The sequence below is a fragment of the Elephantulus edwardii genome, unplaced genomic scaffold (genome assembly GCF_000299155.1).
Source record: "Elephantulus edwardii isolate Elephantulus edwardi_28Jun2011 unplaced genomic scaffold, EleEdw1.0 scaffold00208, whole genome shotgun sequence".
In the NCBI taxonomy this organism is placed as follows: Eukaryota; Metazoa; Chordata; class Mammalia; order Macroscelidea; family Macroscelididae; genus Elephantulus; species Elephantulus edwardii.
This window is the reverse complement of record NW_006399958.1, coordinates 884,781-908,632: the sequence shown is the minus strand read 5'-3', so window position 1 is coordinate 908,632 and position 23,852 is coordinate 884,781. Positions and strand designations below refer to the sequence as shown.

General features: G+C 54.0%; 2 protein-coding genes across 2 annotated transcripts in view; one reads left to right on the top strand and one right to left on the bottom strand.

The window, feature by feature from the left end:
- KCNC3 (potassium voltage-gated channel, Shaw-related subfamily, member 3) overlaps positions 1-13,035 on the top strand; it is a gene marked incomplete at its 5' end in the record, with an annotated part of 16,140 nt that extends 3,105 nt beyond the window's left edge. The window contains 3 exons of the mRNA XM_006897342.1: positions 2,180-3,287; positions 6,489-6,680; positions 12,899-13,035. Of these exons, the coding sequence (XP_006897404.1) occupies positions 2,180-3,287; positions 6,489-6,680; positions 12,899-13,035 (1,437 nt within the window). The remainder of the gene's footprint in view (positions 1-2,179; positions 3,288-6,488; positions 6,681-12,898) is intronic.
- A 5,878-nt stretch (positions 13,036-18,913) lies between these two features.
- The window catches only part of MYH14 (myosin, heavy chain 14, non-muscle), a 116,876-nt gene continuing 111,937 nt past the window's right edge, over positions 18,914-23,852 (bottom strand). Inside the window, exons 41-42 of the mRNA XM_006897341.1 lie at positions 20,438-20,610; positions 18,914-19,067 (exon numbers count right to left, since the gene is read on the bottom strand). Of these exons, the coding sequence (XP_006897403.1) occupies positions 18,914-19,067; positions 20,438-20,610 (327 nt within the window). The remainder of the gene's footprint in view (positions 19,068-20,437; positions 20,611-23,852) is intronic.

The following is a 23,852-nucleotide window of genomic DNA, read 5'->3' as shown; positions in this document are numbered from 1 at the left end:
GCCTGCGCCGAGCGTCCGGCTCGGAGGGGGCGGGGGAGCGCCGGGCATGCGCTCTGCGGCGGCCTCTGGCCTCTTAAACCACTGCGGAGAAACTGGGGGGGGGGGGGGGTGGGGAACAGAGGGTAAAGAGGGCCAGCGTGGACCCTCAACCCACACTAAGGTCCAGGATGCTTGCGAGGCGACCTGACACTGACCCCTTTCTGCTCTGCATCTCCTGTTAAACCCTACCCCCTCACTCTTACGGGGGAACATAAGACGGGCAGAGTTGACCCCAGCGCACCCCGAGATTCAGCAGCTTTTCTATGGCCCGACACTGGCCTCCCCCTTACCCTCTGTTCAGTATCTCTGGTTAAAGTCAAGGCCTTTCCAATTCCCAGCCCCCTCGCCCCTATGGAGAAGGGGGTGCAAAGGGACAGTGCTGATCCCAGCCCACTCTACATCTAAGACCCATCTTAGTACCAGACCCTAGTGCCTCTCTTTGCTCTGCACTGCTGATTACAGTTCAAGCCCCCTCACCAGACTTTGTGTCTATCCCTCTCTAAGCCCCCTCTCTGCCCCTGTTGCCCACCCTTCCCGCCCTCCCCTCTGAGTAGTTGATAAAAGTATGCTTTGACTTTAAGGTCCCCTCTTCCTTCTCCAAGACCTTGTTTGGTCAAACTTGAGGATCCACTCTCCATTCCTAAAAATACCCTAAGCATCCCCTCTCCTGCCCCCATTCTCTATGCCTTTTGCCAAAAGCCCCTTCCCTTTTCTTTGTCCTTGACCCTGATCTGACTCCCAAGGTCCAGGCCCCTGACTCTGTCCCTTCCTCTCCAGAATCCTAAGCCAGGGCCCCTCCCCCTGCTCTGGGGCTTCTCTGGCTTTTCAGTGGTAACAACCATCCACCTTCTCTTCAGCGATCTGTGATACCTTTCTTTCCTTGTGTGGCTCCACTTTGCCCTTTTTCTGAGAGAAGCCCTTTCTCCTCCCTTTTCTTGATCCTGGAACTTGGCACAATTTCCTCCCAAGGATATTAAGCCCTGGCCCCTTCCCCTCTGAGCCTTCCACTTGACCTCTTTACCCCCCACCCCCGCCTCCCCCACCAACTCATGCCCTTATGCCCTCATCACACCTCAAACCCTCTCCCTGTGTTCCTAACACTGAACCTTTTGTAGGTTCTTCTTTTCCCATTATGAAAGAACTTGAGACTCAGAAGCGTAATCCACTGATCCCACCACCATCAAGTCCATTCTGACTCCCAGCGACCCTGCAGAGCAGGGCAGATCAATGTCCCCTATGTTTCCCCAAGGCTGGAAGTCTTCATGACCGCAGGCTGCTGGATTCAAACGAAACCCTCTTTTCAGTTATCAGCTCGGTGCTTAAAGTTGTTGTGTGCCCGGGAGTGAGTGCCAACTCACAGCGACCCCATGGGATAGAGAACTCTCACTAGTGGATTTCCTTGGGAGCCCTGGTGGCCGGGTGGGTAAGAAGTCGCGCTGCCAATCCAAAGCCATGCAATGCGAATCCAGCGGCTGTTCCGCTGGAGAAGGATGAGCGCGCTCCTCCCGTGTGATTTGGAGGGTCAGTTATAAGCTGACTTGATAGCACATTAACAGCCAGAATCTCCGCGGAGGGCGACTGCCACATTTTCTCCCTGCGGAGAGGCTGGTCGGTGGGTTGGAACTGCTGACCCTTCTGTTAGCAGCCGTCACTCAAGTCAGACAGAAGAAAGGCTGTATTTTATCTGACTCTGAGCTCCTTCCTAATCCTGCCTTGCTGCCCCCCCCCTACTCCCCCCCCCATATCCCGTAGCAGGACGCTTGGACTCTGCTTTAGAGCCCTTCAGTAGAATACACGCCGAGAACAGGAGGGAGTCCACGCAAGGGGCCAGGAATTGCTATTTCCAGGGAAGAATTTATTTGCCCATCTGCTGCCTCTGCTGGGGCCAGCTCTTCTCCCAAGATGGGCGGGAGAGCTGCCTGTGTTGCTGGCCTTTCCTTGTGCCAGCTTTGTGCGCTGGGGGTGGGAGAGGGTGTGGGAAGTGAGGGAGCGAGGGAGGTTGGCAATACCTGGATACCCCCCTGAATTTGGGGTTAGGAGGCCGGGAGAAGGGGTGCCGGGTGGCTGGTAGATCAGACGCCCAGGTCGGTCACCTCTCGCCCTCTCTTTCTCTCTCCCCCACTCCCGCCCCGCCATACAGTATGTGGCGTTTGCCTCTCTCTTCTTCATCCTCATCTCCATCACGACCTTCTGTCTGGAGACCCACGAAGGCTTCATTCACATCAGCAACAAGACGGTGACGCAGGCCTCCCCGATCCCCGGGGCGCCCCCAGAGAACATCACCAACGTGGAGGTGGAGACGGAACCCTTCCTGACCTACGTGGAGGGCGTGTGCGTCATCTGGTTCACCTTTGAGTTTCTCATGCGGATCACCTTCTGCCCGGACAAGGTGGAGTTCCTTAAGAGCAGCCTCAACATCATCGACTGCGTGGCCATCCTGCCCTTCTACCTGGAGGTGGGCCTGTCCGGCTTGAGCTCCAAGGCCGCCAAGGACGTGCTGGGCTTCCTGCGCGTGGTGCGCTTCGTCCGCATTCTTCGCATCTTCAAGCTGACTCGCCACTTCGTGGGGCTGCGTGTGCTGGGCCACACGCTGCGCGCCAGCACCAATGAGTTCCTGCTTCTCATTATCTTCCTCGCGCTGGGCGTGCTTATCTTCGCCACGATGATCTACTACGCCGAGCGCATCGGCGCCGACCCGGACGACATCCTGGGCTCCAACCACACCTACTTCAAGAACATCCCCATCGGCTTCTGGTGGGCCGTGGTCACCATGACGACGCTGGGCTACGGAGACATGTACCCCAAGACGTGGTCGGGGATGCTGGTCGGGGCGCTGTGCGCCCTGGCCGGGGTGCTCACCATCGCCATGCCGGTGCCCGTCATTGTCAACAACTTTGGCATGTACTATTCGCTGGCCATGGCCAAACAGAAGCTGCCCAAGAAGAAGAACAAACACATTCCCCGGCCCCCGCAGCCCGGCTCCCCAAACTACTGCAAGCCCGACCCGCCCCCGCCGCCCCCGCCCCACCCTCACCACGGCAGCGGGGGCATCAGCCCCCCACCGCCCATCACCCCGCCCTCCATGGGGGTGACTGTGGCTGGGGCCTACCCGCCGGGGCCTCACACGCACCCGGGGCTGCTCAGGGGGGGAGCGGGCGGGCTCGGGATCATGGGGCTGCCTCCTTTGCCAGCCCCTGGGGAGCCATGCCCGTTGGCCCAAGAGGAGGTGATTGAGATCAACCGGGCAGGTGAGCCGGCAGGGGCGGTGGGGGCGCGAGGGGCAGGAGTGGGGAGGTACCTGGAATGGAGACCAGTTGACAGAGGTGGAGAGCTCTGCGGGGGAGCGGGGTGCAGGAGAGTTGCTGAGGTGCAGAGGGACCAGGTGGGCAGCAACAGAGACCAGGGGCGAGCAAGAGCTGAGGGCATAGAGGACCCAATGGCCGGGCCAGCAGGGCACATCCCGGGTGTATCCAGGACTTTACCATCCAACCCCAACACTCAACTCCTCCCTTCAGCCACCTCCCACTGGTCCTCCAAATGCCTACCTCACCACCCTTCTCTGCCCTGGATGTTCCCCCAACACTCAACACCTCCTCCCAACCAGCTGTAGCCACCATTCCAATACCCTGTGCTATCATCCTGCCCGGGTCCAGTTATTCACCCAACACCCGCCTCGTAATCGTCTCAATCCATAACACCAATCCCCCACTCCGTCATCCTTTCCTTACTCCAGCTGTTCCTCCCAACACTCAGCCTCTCTCAGCCAGCACTGTGCAATAATACTGCACACGCTAGCCTATCAACCTGCTTCTTCTCAACACATAACACCTCCCTTCAACCAGCAGTTTGCACAGCGCCAGTGCCCTGGCCCCACTGCCTTGCCTTACTCCAGTCATTCAACACCTCCCTTCAACCAGCTCTGTCCAGTAATTTTCCAGGACCCAGCCCCTTTTCCGGGTCCTTCAACACTGAACACTTTCCCCTCAACCAGCTCTATCTAATCATACTCCAGTACCTTGCCCCATCATCCTTCCCTTCTCCAGTTCCCTCAGCATCTCCCCTCAGTCAGCTCTATCCAGTAATACTCCAGTTCCCCTGCCTTATCACCCATCCCCACTCCAAGTGTTCCTCTCCGCACTCAACACCCTGTCCTCAACCGTTTCTACCCACTACTTACTACCCTAATCCCGGATCGTACCATCCTCTCTACTCCTGTTTCTCCCAACACTCAATAAACAAACACTCTGCTCTCCACCAGCTCTGTCCACACCTCTAGAGAGGTAGTTTGAGGTGGGGGACAGGTTTGCAACCAGAGTACCTAGAGACAGAGGCAGAGAGAGGCTGAATAAGCGACAACACAGTGAGAAGGCTGGGGAGAAGGAGCAAGGGAAAGGGCTTCCCCCCTGAGCTTGAGTGAGCACATGGGTCAGAGGTAGAGCCGAGATGGACGGTGGGACACAGTCAGAGGGTGCGTGTCCCAGAGGGGATGCTGGGAAAGGAAGCTGAGACAGGGAGGCCAGAAACCAAGAGATTGCCTCCTTACAGGACAGAGAGAAACAGGACGAGAGCAAGGGGAGCGAGAGGACAGAGACTGAGGTGGAATTCTGGTCCAATGGAAAGGAGATGGGCTTTAAATCAAGAGGCAGAGATCAGAGAAGCAGGCTTAGGTGAAGCGCCATGTTGGCGCAAGGGCCTCTGGGAGACCAGGCTGTGTGAGAGGGGTCTGGAGAGTGGCCCAGAGATGTCAGTGGGTGAGAGGAAAGGAGAGGAGACTGGACTGTTGAATGTGTGTGTGCCCCTCCCCCCCAAGGGAGTCTGGACCTCTGAGAGGCCAGAATTTGGGTGGCTGGGAGGAGGGAGAGGCTGGTGGGGGCCCCCCCCCAGCCTTAAGTAGGTCAAGGAAGGGAGCTGGGCCGCTAGGCCCCCATCTTGCTCCCTCAGCCGCTGACCCAGTTTCACACCAATTAAAAATAGCTCAAGTCAGAGCCTGGGGGACCCCCACTCCCCCCTCCCTCATCTGTCACCTTTCCAACCCTTCCCCGCTGTGCCCTCTACAGCGCCCAACACCCTACCCTAGGTCTGCCCTTCCCAGAACCTCACATTCTGCTCACTGGAGCCAGCCACCCCCGCCCCAGCACCTTGCCCCTAACTCCTGCCTGGTACGCACTTCCCCCCAGCTCCTTACCCCAGTCCTGCCGTGCATAGTACCTGTTGACACCCCTTGACCCAGCTCTATCCAGTACTCCAGCACTTTATCCCAGGGTCCCTCCAGATACTCAAGCAGCTCCATCCAATAATACTCCAGTCACCTCATCTTTCACTCCTATTCTCATGGCTCTTCTCAGTGCTCCATACACCCCCTCAGTTGAGTGCTATCCAATACTCTTCCTTACTCCAATTTCCTTCCCAACATTCAACACCCTTCCCTCAACCCAACTCTATCCGCTCTTTCAATAATAACTTGCTCCATCTTCCAACTTACCCATGTTCCAATTGCTTCTAACACGTAATGCCCTCAGGTTTACCTAGTAACCCACTGCCCTAACCCATCACCCGTTGGTGCCCTATCTGAGCTCTTCGTCATCCACTATATCCCTTCTTCAACCCTGAGATACTCCAGTGCCTCACTCCAATTCTCACCGCTTTGCACTGGTCCCCAAGGACCTCCTGTGCCAGTCCACCAGTGCACCCTCTCCATTCCCCACTCCCAGTTGTGCCCCACCCACTGCCCCTTTCCCAATGGGCACCCTGCTTTCTCTCACCTATTTTCAACACCCAAGGCCCCCCCTTTTTAAAAATTAATTTTCATGACAATCTAGAGAGACCTTGGATTTCTATTCATTCATTGTTGCACTTTTCTCCCTGCCCACCCCTTCCCCCCCCCAATGCACTCTTTTTTTTGAAAAGAAAAAGAAAAATCCTTTCATTGGTTTACAATCCCTCCCCCCAGGTCCACTCCACTATACAGCCTTCGCTCTGGACTCCTGTCATGACAAAAATACCTAATCACATATCCCTTTTAAACAGTTCTCTCCCTCATCTGTTTCAATGCAGTATACATTATTTATCCCATCTTTCCCAGTTTCGCCCCAATCCTGATGTCAGTCCCATTTTACAAGTGGCACCATGCAGTATTTGTCCCTTTGTGACTGAGATAGTTCACTCGGCATAATGTCCTCCAGGGTCACCCACTTTGAATAATATTGCATGAGTTCCTTGTTTTTCAATGCAGTGTAGTATTCCATTGTGTGAGTATACCAGAGCTTCTCTGTCCATTCGTTTGTTGATGGGCCCTTGGGTGGTTTCCAACTCCTTGTTATTGTGAACAAAGCCGCGATAAACATGGGTGTGAATTGACCCCCTTTTCTAACGCTGCTTCCTGCTGACCACCCATCGAGAGTCACATTCTTAACCTGCTCTGTCTGTCCAACCTCTTCTTCCGGACGCAGATCCCCGCCCCAACGGGGACCCAGCAGCCGCCGCCCTTGCCCATGAGGACTGTCCGGCCATCGACCAGCCCGCCATGTCCCCGGAAGACAAGAGCCCCATCACGCCGGGAAGTCGGGGCCGCTACAGCCGTGACCGAGCCTGTTTCCTCCTCACCGACTATGCCCCGTCCCCTGATGGCTCCATCCGAAAAGGTGAGGTGCTCTCCGCTGGCCCCCTGAGACCCTCTCTCTCCCCCCCACCCAGGGGAGGGAGAAGAGGGTGATGGGGGCAGAGGTCCCGGACTTCCCCCATCCCCTGGCCCCAAACCACCTGCCTCCCAGAACCGCCCCCCCCTCCAAGTGTCCTCACCACTGACCCTTCACCTGTCTTTATTCCATCTCCATCTCCCTCCCCCCCGCCCTGGACCCTCTGCCCTCTTCCCCTACCCCCAGCCACTGGTGCTCCCCCACTGGCCCCCCCAGACTGGCGTAAGCCAGGGCCCCCCAGCTTCTTGCCCGACCTCAACGCCAACGCCGCGGCCTGGATATCCCCCTAGTGGACGAACCCCCTTCCCCCCGGGGTAAGTAGCCCCCTGATACCTTCCCTCGGACTCCTCCCTACCTGCTGACTAACCCCTCTGAGAACAGGCAGACCCCACTGACCGAGACCCCCTCCTACTCACTGTGACCCCGCCTCTGACACTGACCCGCCCCCTCCACCCGCCCCAGGACTTGCGATGCCCCTCACTAACCCTCATGAACTAACCCCAATGCTCCCACACCTTGTGCCTGCCCCTTACCTCCCCCACACCCCACGACTGAGCCCACATTCACCCCATTCCCATGTCTCTCCTCGCCCATGCCTTTGGGGTACACTCTCAGGATACTCTTGTGGGTGTAGAACAGGGGTGGGAGGACAGCCCTCTGCTAGTGCAGCCTGCATTTAGACAGTACCTCAGGGTCCCAGGTGCAGTGGTCGGGACCAGGAACAAAAGCAGCCTGCTCTCCAAAAGCCCCCCCGACGTCTGTGGGGAGGTAGGTGCACGCAGACTGAAACTTCTGGGTGCTCTGCAGTTGGTTACGACCCATGTTGATCCTACGGGGCAGCGCAGAGCTGCCCCATTGGGATTCTGAGACCGTAATCTCAGCGGAAGGGCGCTCCTGTGGCTGGTGCTAAGGAGCTATACTGCCAGCCCAGAGTGATGCAGTTCAAATCCAGGTGCTCTGTGGGAGGAAGACAGGCAATCTCCTCCCAGGCAGTTGGTTGGTTGGTTTCCTGCCTCTGAAAACCCACTGGTGGGTCGGCTGTGAGTTGGTTCCGGCTGCACCGGACACGAGCTATCTTTGTGGAAGCAGATGGGCGTATCGTTCTCTGGAGGAGTGGCTGGTAGGTTAGGACCACCAAGTGTTTAACCATTGTGCCGTCAGACCCCGACTGTTTCCAAGCCAGCTGCCTGGAGGTGATGGAGATGCAGGTGAACCACGTGGAGCGTAGAATTGAGCTCAGAAGTCTTTCAGGGGCTGAGAGGGTTTTTTGTCCAAGGTGATGGACAGGTCTTTAGCTAAAGCACCTCTGGGTGAACCCGAACTGCCGGCCTTTTGGTTAACTGCCGAGCACCCATTAGCCATTTGTACCACTGAGGGACAGTCTCTCTCCGAGGTGATGGACGCTGAACTCAAAGCAGTTCAGAGAGTTGTGCAAAGCCAGCAAATCTTCCAGGGTCGGGGCTTTAGGGGGTATCAGGAAAGGACCAAAGAATGCCTAAGAGGAAGGAGTCCCATCATCAAACGGGACAGGCAGCCCTGAGATTGTGAGTTCGATTCCAGATTCCCGACCACCACAGTAGAGTGGCTCAGACTGTCAGGGGCTGTGAAAGTTACTGTGGATAGTGGATAAACTGTGGACTGCGAAGCTAAGTGGTGGAAAAGTGTGTGTGTGTGTGTGTGTGTGTGTGTGTGTGTGTGTGAAGAACCAGAATAGGACAGAGAAACAAAGTGGGCAGAGGCTGTAGGAAGAATGGCACCAGCCTCCTTGCTGGATGCTGGGCTGCCACAGACAGTCACTTTATAATCACGGCAGCAAACGAGCAGTTATTACCTTGACAAGTTGGTTATTACTGCAGTACTTAGGATATACTGCTAATAGGGAGCTCCCGTGGCTTCGTGAGTAAGGAGTTGCGCTGTGCACCTAAAGGCCCATGGTTCGAGTCTGCCAGCTGCTCTCAGGGAGAAAAACAGACAGCCTCCTCTCGTGATTTTACTGTCTCTAAAAAACCCCACTGGAGGGTCAGCTCTGCGCCGGTTCCAACTCAATGGCAATGACTCTTTTGTGGTTACGTGCTGTCGAATCAGAACCAATTCAAGAACTGAGCCTCCAGCGGGTTCTCCGAGGCCGTAAATCACATGGGAGAAGATGACCCACCTTTTTCTCTAGGGGGTGGATTAGAACTGAGTACCTTTGGGAAGGCAGTGCAACTCCTTAGCACTCCCCAGCTCTCTCTGTCACTCTGTGTGTCAGATGGTTTTTTTTTTTTTTACGGTGGAGGGGTGTCAGATGTTTTTAAAACATCAGTTAAGGCTTTACTTTTTTGTGAACTTTCTAAAACTATTATTCACTTGTACTAATCATTTACACAAATCTTCCACTCACCAGAAAAGTCTTTTATCAAGACATGAGAGGAGAGTCTAGCTGCAATGGCAATCTGAAGTTTAAATAAAAGATGGGGAAGGAGCTTTTAGTAATACAAGATAGGCAGGGGAGGGTATCTTTGATGCAGCAGCAGATGTCAATGACACAGGGGAGGTGGTGTGGGCTCTGTTAATGGACACAGCCCTAAGGGGCAAAGCTTTTATTGTTCTAAAGAAGCCCATGGCTTCCTTTCTAAGGTCTCAGTCAAAGCTGACTCCCCCCCTTCACTGAGTTTCAGGGATCCCCTCCCCCATCTGCCCATCCACTACAAGAACTGCTGGTAGACTCACCAGGGAAGTGTGGCCTTGGGTCAACTCCCTGTGGATGAGGCCACCGAGCTCGCTCCTCCGGAAGAGGAGACGAGACCTCTCAGGTTGTAAAGTCATGTGTGGATGTGTTGATGCAACCTTCTGCGAGAGGGGTTGGTACGCACTTGAGTGATCTAGCCGCACTGTGGCTGCTTCGGTGGTTTGGAAAAGCACAGGGAGGTTTGGAGATGGCATCTGGACCCACGACACGTCTCCAAGTGCAGCAGGTGGCATTTCCCGTAAATGGCACGCTCTCAGCGGCGCTTTGAGCTCGAAGCAATAACTCTCAGAAGGAGAGGCAGCCAGAAGGCTGGGAGGCGGGACCACAAGTGGAGAGACTTGTGGCGGGAGAGGAGGCAGGGGAGTGGGGGTCAGGCAGGAAAGCTGAGGTCAGGCCGGAGAGAAGGGTCAGGCCTCCGCTAATGTCTTGTCCAGGTGCCCTGGGGTGGGGGCGTCAGGTGAGCCAGGGAGAGGCAGTGAGGCTTTCTCAGCGACACTGCCACTAGGGGCTGGACTGGACTGAGAGCCTGGGAGTCAGGTTGGGGGGCTGCTGAGGTAAAGTTCCATGGGAGGAGGGCTGAGTAAAGACAGTTGAGATGAAAGGGGTGGGTGGGCTTGGATGGCTGATGGGTGGGGAGCGAGGAGAGAAAGTCAGGAGAACTTTAGGAGATGAATCAGTAGTGAACATAACCAAGCACTTACAGGTATTAGACATTTAATGTGTATCTGTAAGCATCAAACAATTCTAGATGAGTTCCATCTCCTTCCACCTAACCCAGTCTCCATCATCTTTATTTTTAACATGCATTTTTCCATCCATCCATCTACCTGTCTACCCATTATCACCCATTAATCCATCTACTAGCCATTAACCAATCCACCTAGCTATCCATCCATCCATCCATCCATCCATCCATCTTTATCCTACAACTAATTTTGAGGGTATAGTCTGACTGAAGTTTTACCAGCAAACAAAGCAAAATCTCCTTCCATCATAGAGCTTACCAACTAAAGTAGAAGTCAGCCATCTACAGCCCACGTTGTAAATAAAACTTTATTGGAGCACAGGCACAGTTGCAAAGCACAGGCAGGGAGAAGTGGCTACCACAGCGACCATATGGTAAACCGGGACTATCTGGGTCTCTGCTGGAAAAGTTTGCCAACCTTTGACTGGAAGAAGTAGAAAATCAACAAGGAAGGGAAACGAAAAAGATAATTATCCCAGCCCTTTTAGGTAAAGGGGTCAACGATGTCCTCTTTTGAGTGGCCATCCAGGCAAAAGGAACAGCTCTGAGGTTCAAGAAAGAGTGGGGAGGTGGACTTGAGTGAGCCAAGGGAGAGGCTATGGGGGGGACTTGGGATCTTCAGTGAGAGGGGCAATCACTCATCAGACATTTGGGGTGTCTTCCTGAAGGAGAGCCACCTCTAAAGGTCCTCAGCCTCAGGACAGGTTTTAGGGGCATCTCAGGAGCCTCTAGGGCCATATCCTTTGTCTCCTAGAAATTCAGGGAGGGTCGGGACCAAGCCGCCCCAGACTACCAGCAGAAGGGGAACAGGAGCCTAGACTTCTAGAAGAGGCCCCCCCCCCCCGCTCCCCTTCTCCATCACTGCCCTGTAGCACCTCACCTCCCTCCATCTTCTTCCATCTTCATCTCCATTGGCCCCCTCCCCCCTCTCTCCCTCCCCCTGCTTGGACCCCAGTCCCTTTTGCCTCCTTTATTCCTCAACCTCAAGTCTGGAAGGGTCCTGTGGTGTGCGGGTGGAGGTGGGGGTGGGGGGAAGGGTGGGCAGGTCATGTGAATCTGGATGAGGGAGGATGCAGGGTGGGGATGCAGGGTGGGTGGTGGGCGGGGGAGATTCCTGCTTTTCTTGCCTTTGATGCCAAAATCCATTCATTGAACTCAAATAATGGCAGGAGCTGATGGGGCTGGCTGTCTTCTGCCCCAATCTTTTCCATGCCCCCCCACTTCCACCTCCCTTCCCAAGACCCCTCTCTCCCCCTTCCCTTCCCTTCCCTTCCCTTCCCTTCCCTTCCCTTCCCTCTCCTCTCCCCTGATCCTCTTTTCCCAATCGCTTTCCACTTCCCTCCTTCCCTACCCTCTAAGCGCCCCCCCTCTTGACATCCACCCCTACCCTCTCCCCATCCCTTTCTCCCTCCTCACCCCACCCTCAGCCACCCCGGAAGCTTCTTCCATATTTGATGTCTCTGGCCGCTCCCCATTTCACTGCTCCCCGCCCCTTGGAAATCACCAGCGAGGAGAACAAGGTCCTGACATTTCTCTGGCTCTCCCTCAATAGTGAAGCTGTTTTTTGGGGGTCCCCCCTAACCCCTTTCTCTCCCGCCGTGACTCTCTGTATTTCTGTCCCCAGCTCTTGTCACCGCCTGAGACCTCGCGAGACCCTCGGTCCCCCCCTGCCCCTTGCCCCCAGGTTAGCAATTGGGAATGGCTGGGAGGGGGTGTCCTCAAGATACGGGGCCTCAGATCCTTCCGCCCTCCAGGCCCTTCTGTGGATGGGGGCCAAGACACCCCCAGCTTTCACTGCCCGGGAAAACGGGAGAATGCCATACACCCTAAGATCCCTTCTAGCACATTTGAACTTTCAAGGACCCACACCTTGCATCAGGACACTGGACCTTCAGGCCACCAGTTAGAACCCCAAAGGCTTCTCGGAGCCTTATTAGATCCCCTCAGAACCTTCTGGAAAAGATTTCCCTCCACCCACCCCTCTCTGAATGTTCATAGTGTGCGCCAAAGTCACTGCCAACTTCTGCTCCATGTGAGCCCCCATCCCCACCTTCCCTTCCGCCAGGCTAGCCTCCAGACCGCACCCCAGTTCCCCCACGCACTCCCCACCGCCTGCTACCCCCACATGCATCCCACCCGAACCCCCCCCCCCAGCACCCAGAGCTTCCTGCCCATGCACCCACCATTCTGCCTCGCTGCCCCTCACCTTCCTGGCTCAGTTGAGGGGACCGATGAGGGGGGTGGGCTTCGATGGAGGGTGGGGGGGAGGCTCGGTGGGCTCCGCCCTGCCTCCTAACCCAGTGTCTCTCCCCCTCCCTGATGTCTGTACCTTTCTCGTGGATGCTGACTGATTCTCCAATTTGTCTACTCTCTCTCTCCATCTCCTTGGTCCTCCTGTCTGTCTCTGTGTCTCGGCCTTTCTCTCTCTCTCTCTCTGGACTCTCCTGTCCGCTCTCTCCTCTTTGGCATTTCCTGTCTGTCTGTCTGATCTCTCACCACCCTCTGCCTTGAGAGTTCTCCCCTCCTCCCCTTTTTCTCTCTGGCCTTTTTTTTTTTTAATTTTCTTTCTGTCCCTCTCTCCCTCTGTCCTGGGGTCTTCCACTGTCTGTCGGTGCACCCCCAATCCTCCACGCGTCCTCCCTGTTTTCTGCCTCCCTCCCGTGACCTCCCCCGCCCCCCACCCCCCAGGTTACGAGAAGTCCCGCAGCCTGAGCAGCATCGCGGGCCTGAGCGGGGTGTCCCTGCGCCTTGCGCCCCTTGCCACGCCCCCTGGCTCTCCCCGGGCCGCCCGCCGCGCTCCCCCAACCCTGCCCTCCATCCTTTAGCGCTCCCCTCCCCCCTGTGGGGGGACTCGGGGGTGACCGGGAAGAAGGTCAAAGGAGCTGGGGGTGGGGGGGTGGGGAAAAGGGGTTTTTTTTGTAAAAAAAAAAAATCAAAAAGTCATTAATAATATGCAACCGAGACGACGACGCCAGCAGACACCCCCGGGCCCCTCGCCTCCCACCTGGGCCCCCAGGATGGACGGGGAGGGGCCAGAGCCCGTCCCCCCAACTCTTTCCCTCACCCCCAAAATAAAGCCTTCTCAGGTCTCCATGAGCCATAGAACACCCCCCCTCCCACCCATCAACTTGTGTAAATACGTCCAAATGATGCCAATTTACATCTTGGGGCACCTCTCCCCCCACACTTTGCATGTCTCCCCCCGTCCGGACTCCTCCAGGACAGCAATAAGCCGCCAGGGGCTGCATGGCACGCATTTGAGGGAAGGGGCACTCTGGGAGCGGGGCCGGGACACCCCCCCACCCTTCATCCCAAGAGGACAACAGCCCAGCAGCTTCTGATTAAGCAACAAACCAACCTTGAAGTGGCGGGAGAAGGGCAAGTTCCCCCCCCCAAGTCAAACACAGGAACAGAGCAGAGATTTGAGGCTGGGAGGCGCTGGGCTGGGCAGCTGAGCACCGCCACGCCCTTGGCCTGTGGGGGGTCCCTCAGGTGACTGTCGCCTCCCTCATCCCCCGCCCAGGGATCTGCTCGCCTGTCTTCGCTGCATGAACTCAGACCTTGCCCCCTCCCCCGCCCCCAGATTGCATTGGGGAGGATTTGGCCCTGGCACACAAGATCCTCCAGTAGCCCTCCCCCCCAAATTCCTAGGACATGAGACCTGCACCTCAGAACTCCTGAGTACTCCGCACTCCCAACTCAAGTCCCCCAACTCATTGCTGGGGTGAACGTCTACACGCAGATACACACCCCTCTCCCTGGCACCTCTCTTGACTCAGCTCAATTTTCAGCTTTTGGGATGCCCCAAATCTGACATTTCCTGGATATCCCCCCAGGATCCTCCTCACGGACACCCCCAAACTCCTAACATCAGACTCAGCCACCTCAGGTTTCCCGGATGCTAGAATTTCCAAGATAGGTACCACCTGTCTGCAATTCTGGGCAACCAGAATCTCCAGGACACCCTTTTTCTCATGTACCCCTCTCCAGAGCACCTCTCTTCAAGGGGTGCCCTGTTCACGAACATCAGTGTTTGTCAGCAGGTCCTCCTGTCCTGCTGAAGTCCTAGGCGAATGTTAATTATGTCAAAAGTTAACAGGACTCCGGAAGTCCAGGCTGTTTTGCTGGGCTAGGCCAGTATTTGTTTTTTTGGTGTGTTTTTTTTAAAAAAAGGTGTTTTGAGTTCAAATCAGTCTGCCAGCCAGTCTTCGGAATGGAAGGACATGTGCATATCAGAAGCTTGGGAAAGGCTGACTGACCCTACCAAGCTGACACCCTTCCCCCTCCCCAAAGTCCTCCTTGACCCCCAAACCCCGCCATCCTCGTGGGTGGAAAATCATTTTTCATCTTCCATCCTGGTTCAAGGATGCGCTACCTCCCCCAAGCTCAGAGACCACGTGGGTCCCAGTGGGGCCCCCTCTTTGGAGCTGGGGGTTCACAGACTTAGCCGCCTCCCTCTCTGCTCCCCTAGCCTCAGGACCCCTCCCCCTTTTCCGGAGGGTTGGGGTTGTCGCTGGGCACGATTCTTGATGCAATGATCCCTATGCAAGGGGCATTTTGAGCCCCCCCCCCATATTCTTCCCTCGGACCCTGAGCCCTGGTGGATAAAGGGTGAGGGGTAGGGTGGGTTCTGGTGGGGGTGGGGCAAAGGGCTAGGGGCACCTGGGTTTGGGGTGGTGGGTATTGTTCTATTGCCAAAGGGTTCAACTTCTTCAAAAGGCCCCCTCCCCGACCCTCACGAAAGTCGAATAGGGTGGGGAAAGGGGGGGGTTGAGGGTCTTTTTTTTTTCCAAAGGGTACTGACCTCTTCCCAAAAGTCCTCCCTGCTCGCCAATCCGCCACATAATACCTAGCTTTTTAGTTTCGCTTTTTAAAAAATAACCACCGTCATTATAAACCTCTTCAAAAGGTGATTCTCACCTCCCTCCCATACCACAAATCAACCACGGGATTTGGGGAGGGAGAGAGAGCGAGCGCGAGCTAAAGGGACAAGCTCTAGGTCCCGCTCCCCTTTTCTCCCTGGCCGCCAGGGTGCCCGCAACCACACGCATGCGCTGCATGACGCGCCCCCACACGCATGTCGCGCCCCTCCTGCGCTCCGGGAACGCACGGACACGGGGCAGGGGGCGGGGCGATCGGGGAGGAAGGAATCGGTGGGGGGGGCTCTCCTGAGCTCAGCGGCTCCCCCCTTCCCAACACAAACACAGCAATAAGTTTCTCTCACTCAAATGTGGGCGGGGCGGGCCTGGCCTGTCGTTGTGGGGGGAGTGGCTGGGGGGGCGCTCTCAGGGATGGGGGCGGGGTCCGGAGTCAGCGCGGGGAGGGGAGGTCTGCAAATCGTCCAACTCTGGTGCTAACGGCGGGTCTTCTCAGCCCACCCCCAGGGCAGGGAGGGAGGGGTCGTGCTGAGCCCTCCCCCAAGCCTTCCCCACGCCCACCCTGGGTGCATGAACCGCCCAATTGCAGAAGCTACCGCATGTCACCCCCCTCCCAAAAGAAAAAAGTGTCATGCCCCTCACCCACCCGCCCTCTCACTCCCCCACCAAAATAAAAGTTTCCTTTTCATTTAAAAATGCCTGTCTGTTTGCAGAGAAGGGACTTGGTGACAGGGGTTGCGCGCGCCCGTGTGTGTGTATGTGTGTGTGTGTGTGTGTCTGCAGGGAAGGGGCTGGCCGTGTATGTGTGTGTACGCGCTCACACGTTTCATTAAGTGATGAGCTTTGCTAGTTCTGACACCACCTTGACCATTGCCCCTTTTTAAGGAGGCTTGAGGATGAGTATCTAAGGGAGGAGTGGCCCTGATTCCCCAGTGTAGATTGCGGGGTACCCCAGAAAGCTGGAGATTTAACCCTCACTCCCCTCTCCCTTTCTTGTCTTCATGTGGCTTGTCCACTCAGCGACTTTGTGTGACCACTGCTGTTACAGGGTGGCCCAGGCTTCCTTTTACAGATCTCCACGTCTGTATCCAGCAGAGAGAGCTGCTGTGGGTTTGAACCTCCAAACCGCTGGTCAGCAACAGAGCACCTAAGCATAGAGCCACCAGGTTAATTTACCATCAAGTCATTCTGACACCCACAGGCCCTGTGGGAATGAATAGCGTTTCCAAAGCTGTGATTTCCAAGCTGACAGCCACATCTTTCTCCAGTGGGTAATGGGTTTAAACCTCTGACCTTCACTTTAACTGCTAGGCCACCAGAGATCCTTGACACTGTTGTTATTATGTGCCGTTGAGTTGCCTGTGACTCATACTGACCCCATGTACAACAGCCCTAAACTCTGCTCTATTCTGTGCCAATCTCACTGTCTCCAACACACCCTCCCCAATTACCCCAGTCACTGAATCAGTCCATCTCATCCAGGGTCTTCCTCTCCTGTGCTGTCCCTCCACCCTCCCAAGCATGATGTCCCTCTCCAAGGACTGGTCCCTCCTTGCAACATGTCCAAAGTATGTCAGACGAAACTTCAGAGTCCTTGCCTTCAAGGAGCAGCCTGGTTTAACCCTCTCCAGGATGAATCTGTTCACTAGATGGTGCAGTGGAGCTGACTACAACTTACAGTGACTGGCGCTGAGAACAAGGGCTCTGAACCCTGTCCTGTGAAATCCTCATTTTGAGCACATTTCTACACCTCTCTGTACCTGTGTCCCTCCTGATTAATCCTGTAGGCTGACTTCAAGCCCTAGTTTAAACCTTAGCACTTCTTAGGAGCTGTGTGGTCACTCAACCTCTCTGGGCCTATTTCCACTGAGATGGCAAGGGATGGTGAGATGGCAAGGGATGGTTAGCTTATCCATTTAGCAAATTTACCCAATGGCCAGTTGTTCTAAGAGCAATACAATTTCATCTGCAAGTGAACCCACATTATGCACTGAGTGCAGCACGGTGGTTCCATCACAGAGGACACAATTATGTTGTAACGGGCATTGTGATGTAGAGACGGGCTCTACTGTTAATGTCTCGAAGCTGTGGCACTGCTGTGGTTCATGCCTCACCGAAGAGGCTTAGAGCCAAGGGCCTGGCTGCTCTGAGCCTGTTTCTGGAACACGGAGGCAATCTGTGGAGGCTGGGGTCAAAGGCTATATTTTTATGCAAACATTACCCGGGCTATTTCCCTGCCCCCCGCCCCCCAAATCACACACCACCTTGCATTAGTTCCTGATGTGTGTTATTTGTGTGGGTGTGTTATATGAGAATAGCACAGTCAGTGCATTCACAGCACGCGCACACAGAAGGTCCCCACACACTGGCGCGCTTCCAGAAGATTCCACCCCTCGGTCCCATGCAGCCAGATGCCCGTCCTCCCTTCCACCGCAGACTGACGGCAATCACAGCCACTGACAAGGAACGAGCTGAAAGTGGCCTTTATTTCTGCCAGAGCCTGGAGGCCAGCAGGGCCAGGGACACCCAATCCAGTGACTCTGCACTTGGGAAATCACACTGGAGCATCGGAACCAGAACCGGACAGGCAGCGGGTGTAAAGGGTAGGGCCGGGGGGGAGCCCCTTCTCCTCCTACTCTGCAAGGAGCAGAGAACTGGGGAGGCTGGGAATCAGCTTTGCCATCCCAAAACTCAAAGATGGGAGGCAGAGATAGGTGAAACAGTTAAGCAGAGCTTGAGGAAGGGTGGGGAGGTGAGAGAGACAGAATAAAGATTGAGGTAAAAAAAAAAAACAAAAAGAGGGGTGGAGGCTGAGAGGCGGAAATCAATCACCCCACGGCAGAAAAAGACTCCAACTCATAGCCACCCCTCCATTGGTTTTTCCAAGGCTGTAAGTCATTATGGGAAGACACTGACTTTCTTCCACGGAGCAGCTGGTGGATTCGAACAGCTGACCTTTTGGTTAGCAGCACAAGACGTAATGCACTATGTAAAGCCCCTTACAGGACAGAGCGAACTGCCCCCTGGGGTTTCAGTAAATCCTTACGTCTGCAGACAGTCACACCTTCCTTCCAATGGAGCTTCCAAATTCCAGGGTATTTTTTGGTTAGCAGCCAAGTGCTTTAACTACTGCACCACCAGGACACCCACATGGAGAGAGGCCGAGAACCAGAATGAAGGGGGTTGGAGGGGAGGGCAAACTCTCTCCAGCGAGCGGCGTAGGGAAGAATAGACAGAGAACCGCTGGGCAGGTTAGAACTGCCAATCTTTGGGTCAGCAGCATTTCACCACTATGCCGTTTGAGAGATTCCCATGCGCTGTGACCCTCGGGAGAGTGAGTGGGGCCACTGGGTTTATAAGGCTGTAAATGTTAGGACAGGAGACTGGAAAGCTTCTCCCATGGCGCTGCTAGGGTTTGAACCCAAGGCCTTTTGGTTGGCAGCTGAGCACAGACCCACTGTGCTATCAGGGAAGCGGATCAGACACAGAGCTAGCTGGGAGGAGGGGGTGGGGGGGGTATGAGAGTGTGTGGAGCTGGATGGGGGGTAGTGGGGACAGCTCGTGACTAGCACCCACCCTTGCCAACTACACCCGGTTCCCCAAATGACAGAGCCCCAGTCCTTGCCTCCCCACCTCGACCCACTTCTCTGATTTTGGGGGTTGGTTCGTGGGGATCTCAGAGGACCCCGGGTCAGGGGTGTTAAGTGCTGTGGTGTCAACCTGGCACAGACTCCCAAGTGCAAGAAGCAGGAGGGCTGGGTTCAGGGGCAGGTAGGTGCCCGAGCCTTGAGGGAGGGGCCCTGGTGGGTACAGCGAGCAGAGGCGGTCACTGGGGCGGGGCTTGCACTGGCCCATCGGCCTCCGGGGGCGGGGCCCCAGCCCCGGACTCCGCCTCCTCGCCCTCTTCATCCGAAGCCACGCCCTCCTCCAGGCGGAAGACCTGACGCACTGTGCGTGTGGTGAAGGTGAGGGGTCCACGTCTGTAGGCAGGAGGGGAAACAGAGAGACAAGAGATGAGGTATGGAAAACAACTATGAGATATCATCTCACTCCACTAAGAATAGCAAAATTTAACGGAACAGCAAACATCAAATGCTGGCGAGGTTGTGGAGAAACTGGAACCCTGATTCACTGTTGGTGGGAGTGTAAAATGGTGCAACCACTGTGGAAAGCAGTATGGCGCTTTCTCAAAAAGTTGCAAATAGAAATACCATTTGACCCAGCAATTCCACACTACTAGGAGTATACCCTAAAGAAACCATAACTGCCACCCAAGCAGATATATGCACACCCATGTTTACTGCGGCTTTGTTCACAATAGCAAAGAGTTGGAAACAACCTAAGTGCCCATCAACAAACGAATGGATAGAGAAGCTGTGGTATATTCACATAGTGGAATACTATGCTGCATTGAAAAACAAGGAACTCATGCAATATTATTCAAAATGGGTGACCTTGGAGGACATGATGCTGAGTGAAGTATTTCAGTCACAAACGGACAAATACTGCATAGTGTCACTGTTGTAAAACAGGAGTGACCTCGGGGTTGGGGGGGAGACTGAGAAAGATGGGCTCAATAATGTATACTGCATTGAAACAGATGAGGGAGAAAACCCCTTTTAAACAAAGGGGTGTGTGATTAGGTATTATTGTCATGACAAGAGTCTAGAGTGAAGGCTGCAAGGTGGAGTGGACCTGGGGGGAAGGACTGTAAAAGAATGAATGGAAATCCAAACTCTCTGTAAATTTTCATTGAAATTAAAATTTATGAAAAGGGGAAAAAAAGAGATGAGATATGGGATGCAGACAGCTGGCATGAGAGGGATGCAGAGAGGAGGGAGAAGAGGTCGTGAGGTGGGCAGGACGGGGCAGAGAAAGCAGAGATGGAAAGACAGAAATGGAGAACTGGAGAGACGGAGAGATAAGGATAGATGGTGGAGACAGAGAAGGATGGATGAAGAGAGAGAAGGAAGGGCGAAGAGATGCAAAGGTGTGGAGAGAGAACAGCAGGCAGAAGGAGAAAGAGAGCATAAAGAGATGTAAGGACAGGGGACATGTTTAAAAGATATAAAAAGAGCAGAGAGAGAAGGAGGAAAAGAGAGGTGACGTGAAGAGAGGAGGATAGAGAAATATGAGGGCAAAGAGACCAAGGGGCGTGCAGAGAGATGAGGGCAGAAAGGAAGGCAGAGAGAGAAATGGGATTTGGATAAAGAAGTACATCATCTCAGCTCTGGCTCTACCCCACCACCCTGGGCCCTTCCACCCCATGGGCCCCTGGCCCCTTGCCCACCGAGAGCCCCCCAGCATCCCTGGCTGTGTGGACAGAGGGCTGGGGGGGGGGGAGCCATACCGTAGCCGGTTCCTCAGCGTGGCCACCTCTCGGTTCATGGACTCGGCCGACTCGGTGACATCTTCCAGTTCCCGCTGCAGCCTCCGCTTGCCCGCCTGCGCCCGGGAAGCCTCCTCCTCCGCCTCCTCCAGCTGCCGCTTCAGCTGCTTCACTCGGAGGTTCCCCTTCTCCAACTTGGGGGAGGAGGGAAGACGTTTGGTCAGAAGGCCCATGCTCCTCCTGTGTCCCCGTGATATAACCGGATAAAGGATGAGGGGACCCACGTCTCTGGCTCTTCCTGACCTGGTCACTGGTGTGGGGCAGTGAGACGGCATCTCCAACTCTCCTCAGCCCTTCCTGACCTTAGCTGCCAACTCACCCCGGACACGAACCCTGAAGGTCCCTCAGAGCTACGGCTTACCCAAGTCCTTTGAGGGCTCTTATTTGCCGTACAGCGGTAACTCATGGTGGTTTGATGCTAAACACTGTGACACTGACATTATTTCAAATGAAATAATGGTTCCCCACGGTGGACAGTGTTTGGTGGAGCTCCCCGATTCAAGCAAGCTTGGAAGCAGGAGTGGCATCCACTTCCAAAATAGCTTGCCTCCAGAAACTCGATGAATGTGGAGAAACGACCAAAGGTATCCAAGTGTTCAGGTCTTGTGTTCATAGGGTCGCTATGAGTCGTCTACGACTCGACGGCACTTAATAACAACAACAACAACAAAGAGGGCTCCCTCCTGACCATTTCTCTTTTCCCTATAAACCCACTGACCTGAACAGCTTCCCCAAGGCCATCCTTGGACTATACCATCTCTCTCTACAGGGAAGGGGACATAGACGACCTACCTGATCTCCTTTCAATATCCCACCCCCTTCCTCTTCAGCCATACCTGCTTTTTTGCTCGTAACTCACTGCCAAGAAAACAAACAGATTACTCCTAGAGAGGGTTAAACCAGGCTGCTCCTTGGAGGCAAGGATTCTGGGGCTTCGTCTGACATACTTTGGACATGTTGTAAGGAGAGACAGGTCTTTAGAGAGGGACATCATGCTGGGTAGAGTAGAGGGACGGCGCAGGAGGGGAAGGCCCTCTATGAGGTAGATTGATTCAGTGACTGGGGTAATCGGGATGGGTGTGTCAGAGACAGTGCGATTGGCACAGGATAGAGCACGGTTTAGGGCTGTTGTACATAGGGTCGCTATGAGTCGCAAACGACCCGATGGCACATAACAACAACAACAACTCACTAAGCTTATTTCCACATCCCAAGGCCTGTGCGTGTGTTCCTCCTTCTGCCTGACTCTTCCTCGTCCTTCAGGTCTCAGCTTAAATGGCATTTTCTCAGAGAGCTCTCTTTAACTCCCGACTATAAAGAGGGTTCCCCTCAATTCTGTGACTCCTGCCTTCACTCTATTTTTTTTTAAAATTCCTTTTAATGAAAGTTTACAGAGACTTAGCGTTTCCAGTCATTCACTGTTAAACTTTTCTCCTTGCCAGCCCAAAGCACTCTTCTTCTTGAAAAATTTAAGAAACACTCTTTCATTGTTATGCAATCCCTCCCCTCAAGTCCACTCCACTGTGCAGCCTTCATTCTGGACTCCTGTCATGACAGTAATACCCAATCATAGATAACCTTTTAAACAGTTCTCTCCCTCATCGGTTTCAATGCAGTATACATCATCTATCCCCTCCTTCTTTGTCTTCCCTTAACCCTGACATCAGTCCTGTTTTACAATAGTGGTCCTATACAATATTTATCCTTTTGTGACTGAGATATTTCACTCAGCATAATGTCCTCCAGGGTCATCCACTTTGCAAAATATTGCATGAGTTCCTTGTTTTTCAGTGCTGTATAGTATTCCATAGTGTGGATATGCCAGAGCTTCTCTATCCATTCGTTTGTTGATGGGCACTTGGATTATTTCCAGCTCTTTGCTATTGCGAACAGAGCCGCAAGAGACATGGGTGTGTGCCTTCACTCTATTCTTATGTTGGTTTTTTTTTTTTTTAAAAAAAAGGTTCCTTGTGTCTTTCCCTATGCTGAAAACATGAGCTCTCTTGAGGGAGACCCTGCTCTGTGTCATCCACAGCTACATCGGCAGTCTGAGCTCAGTCTTAGGGAGCTCTGGAGTCCTAGTCTGTAGGAGGGTAGTTGCATGGTAATTCAAAGGCAGCATCTCTCCGGCAGTTCAAATCCACTGAGGACTCCTTGGGGAAAAAGAAGGACAAACTGCTTCTGTGCAATTGGACACACAAAGGAGGCCCAGCTGAGTGGGTTCTAACTCAATGGCAAGGACTTCTTTTTAGAACTGCCTTGGCATGTAGCCGATCTCAGTAACTGTGAGATGAATGGTTGGCTCAGTAGGGGCATGCAAAAATAACATACAGAACTTTCAAGAGAAAGAAAAAAAATCCAGTGAAAGAGCAAGGTATATGATTAATTTCGTGTAAAATAACAAGAAAAATGTAGTCTCGATTTAGAATGAATAAAAAGGAACTGAACAAAATGTTAAAAAAAAAGATGAATGGCAAATAAAACACAGCTGAGCTTTTAAGGGCGCAAGTGCTATGTCGACAACCAGAGACTTGGGATCCCTTCCCAAAAGTGTTCGTCTATCACCTACTAACTCTGAGAAAATGCTATCTCCTCTTACACATTTGGTTGCCTCACCTGAGAAATGGTGCCAATGAGAGAAATGACTCAGACAAAGTGTGCACCTATTTTTTTCTTTAAAAAAGGAAGATAGTGCTTGGCACCAAGAAACTGGTAAGTAATGAAAAATACAAACTTGGCAAGCTCTAGTGGCCTAGTGGCGGGAGGCTGCACTGCAATCCCAGAGGCGAGTGGTTCGAATCCACCAGATGCTCTGCTGGAGAGGGAGGGACAATCTCCTCCTGTACTAGTCAGATCTGATTTGACGGTACATACAAAAATAATAAAATTTAAAAAAAAATACAGACTTCAGAGTCACAGTGCTAAGAGCTTGAACCCTGTCTCTAGCCCTTACCAGCTAGGTAATTGTGACGGAGTTATTTCATCTCTCTCTCTCTCTGTCCTGATTAAGAGGGAAAACAAAGGTACCTGCCTTATAGGGTTGTGATAAGATTAACTGTACTGTGTATTGTTTTTAGGACAGAAACTGGCATATAGCAAACACTTAGATGTATCTTGGAGAAAGTCTAGCCAAAGTGCTCCTTGGAGGCAAGGATGATACAGCTCTGTCTCACATACTTTGGACGTGTTGCTAGGAGGGGCTCTTCTCTGGCTACGCTTGGAAAGGTGGAGACATGAGGGAGGCGAGGAAGACCATCAGCCTGCTGAATTGACACAGTGACTGCAGCAATGGGCTCCACTGTGTCAGAGATTGAGAGGCTGACACAGGACAGGACAGGGTTCAGATCTGTTGTTCACAGATGAGCACTACTCGACT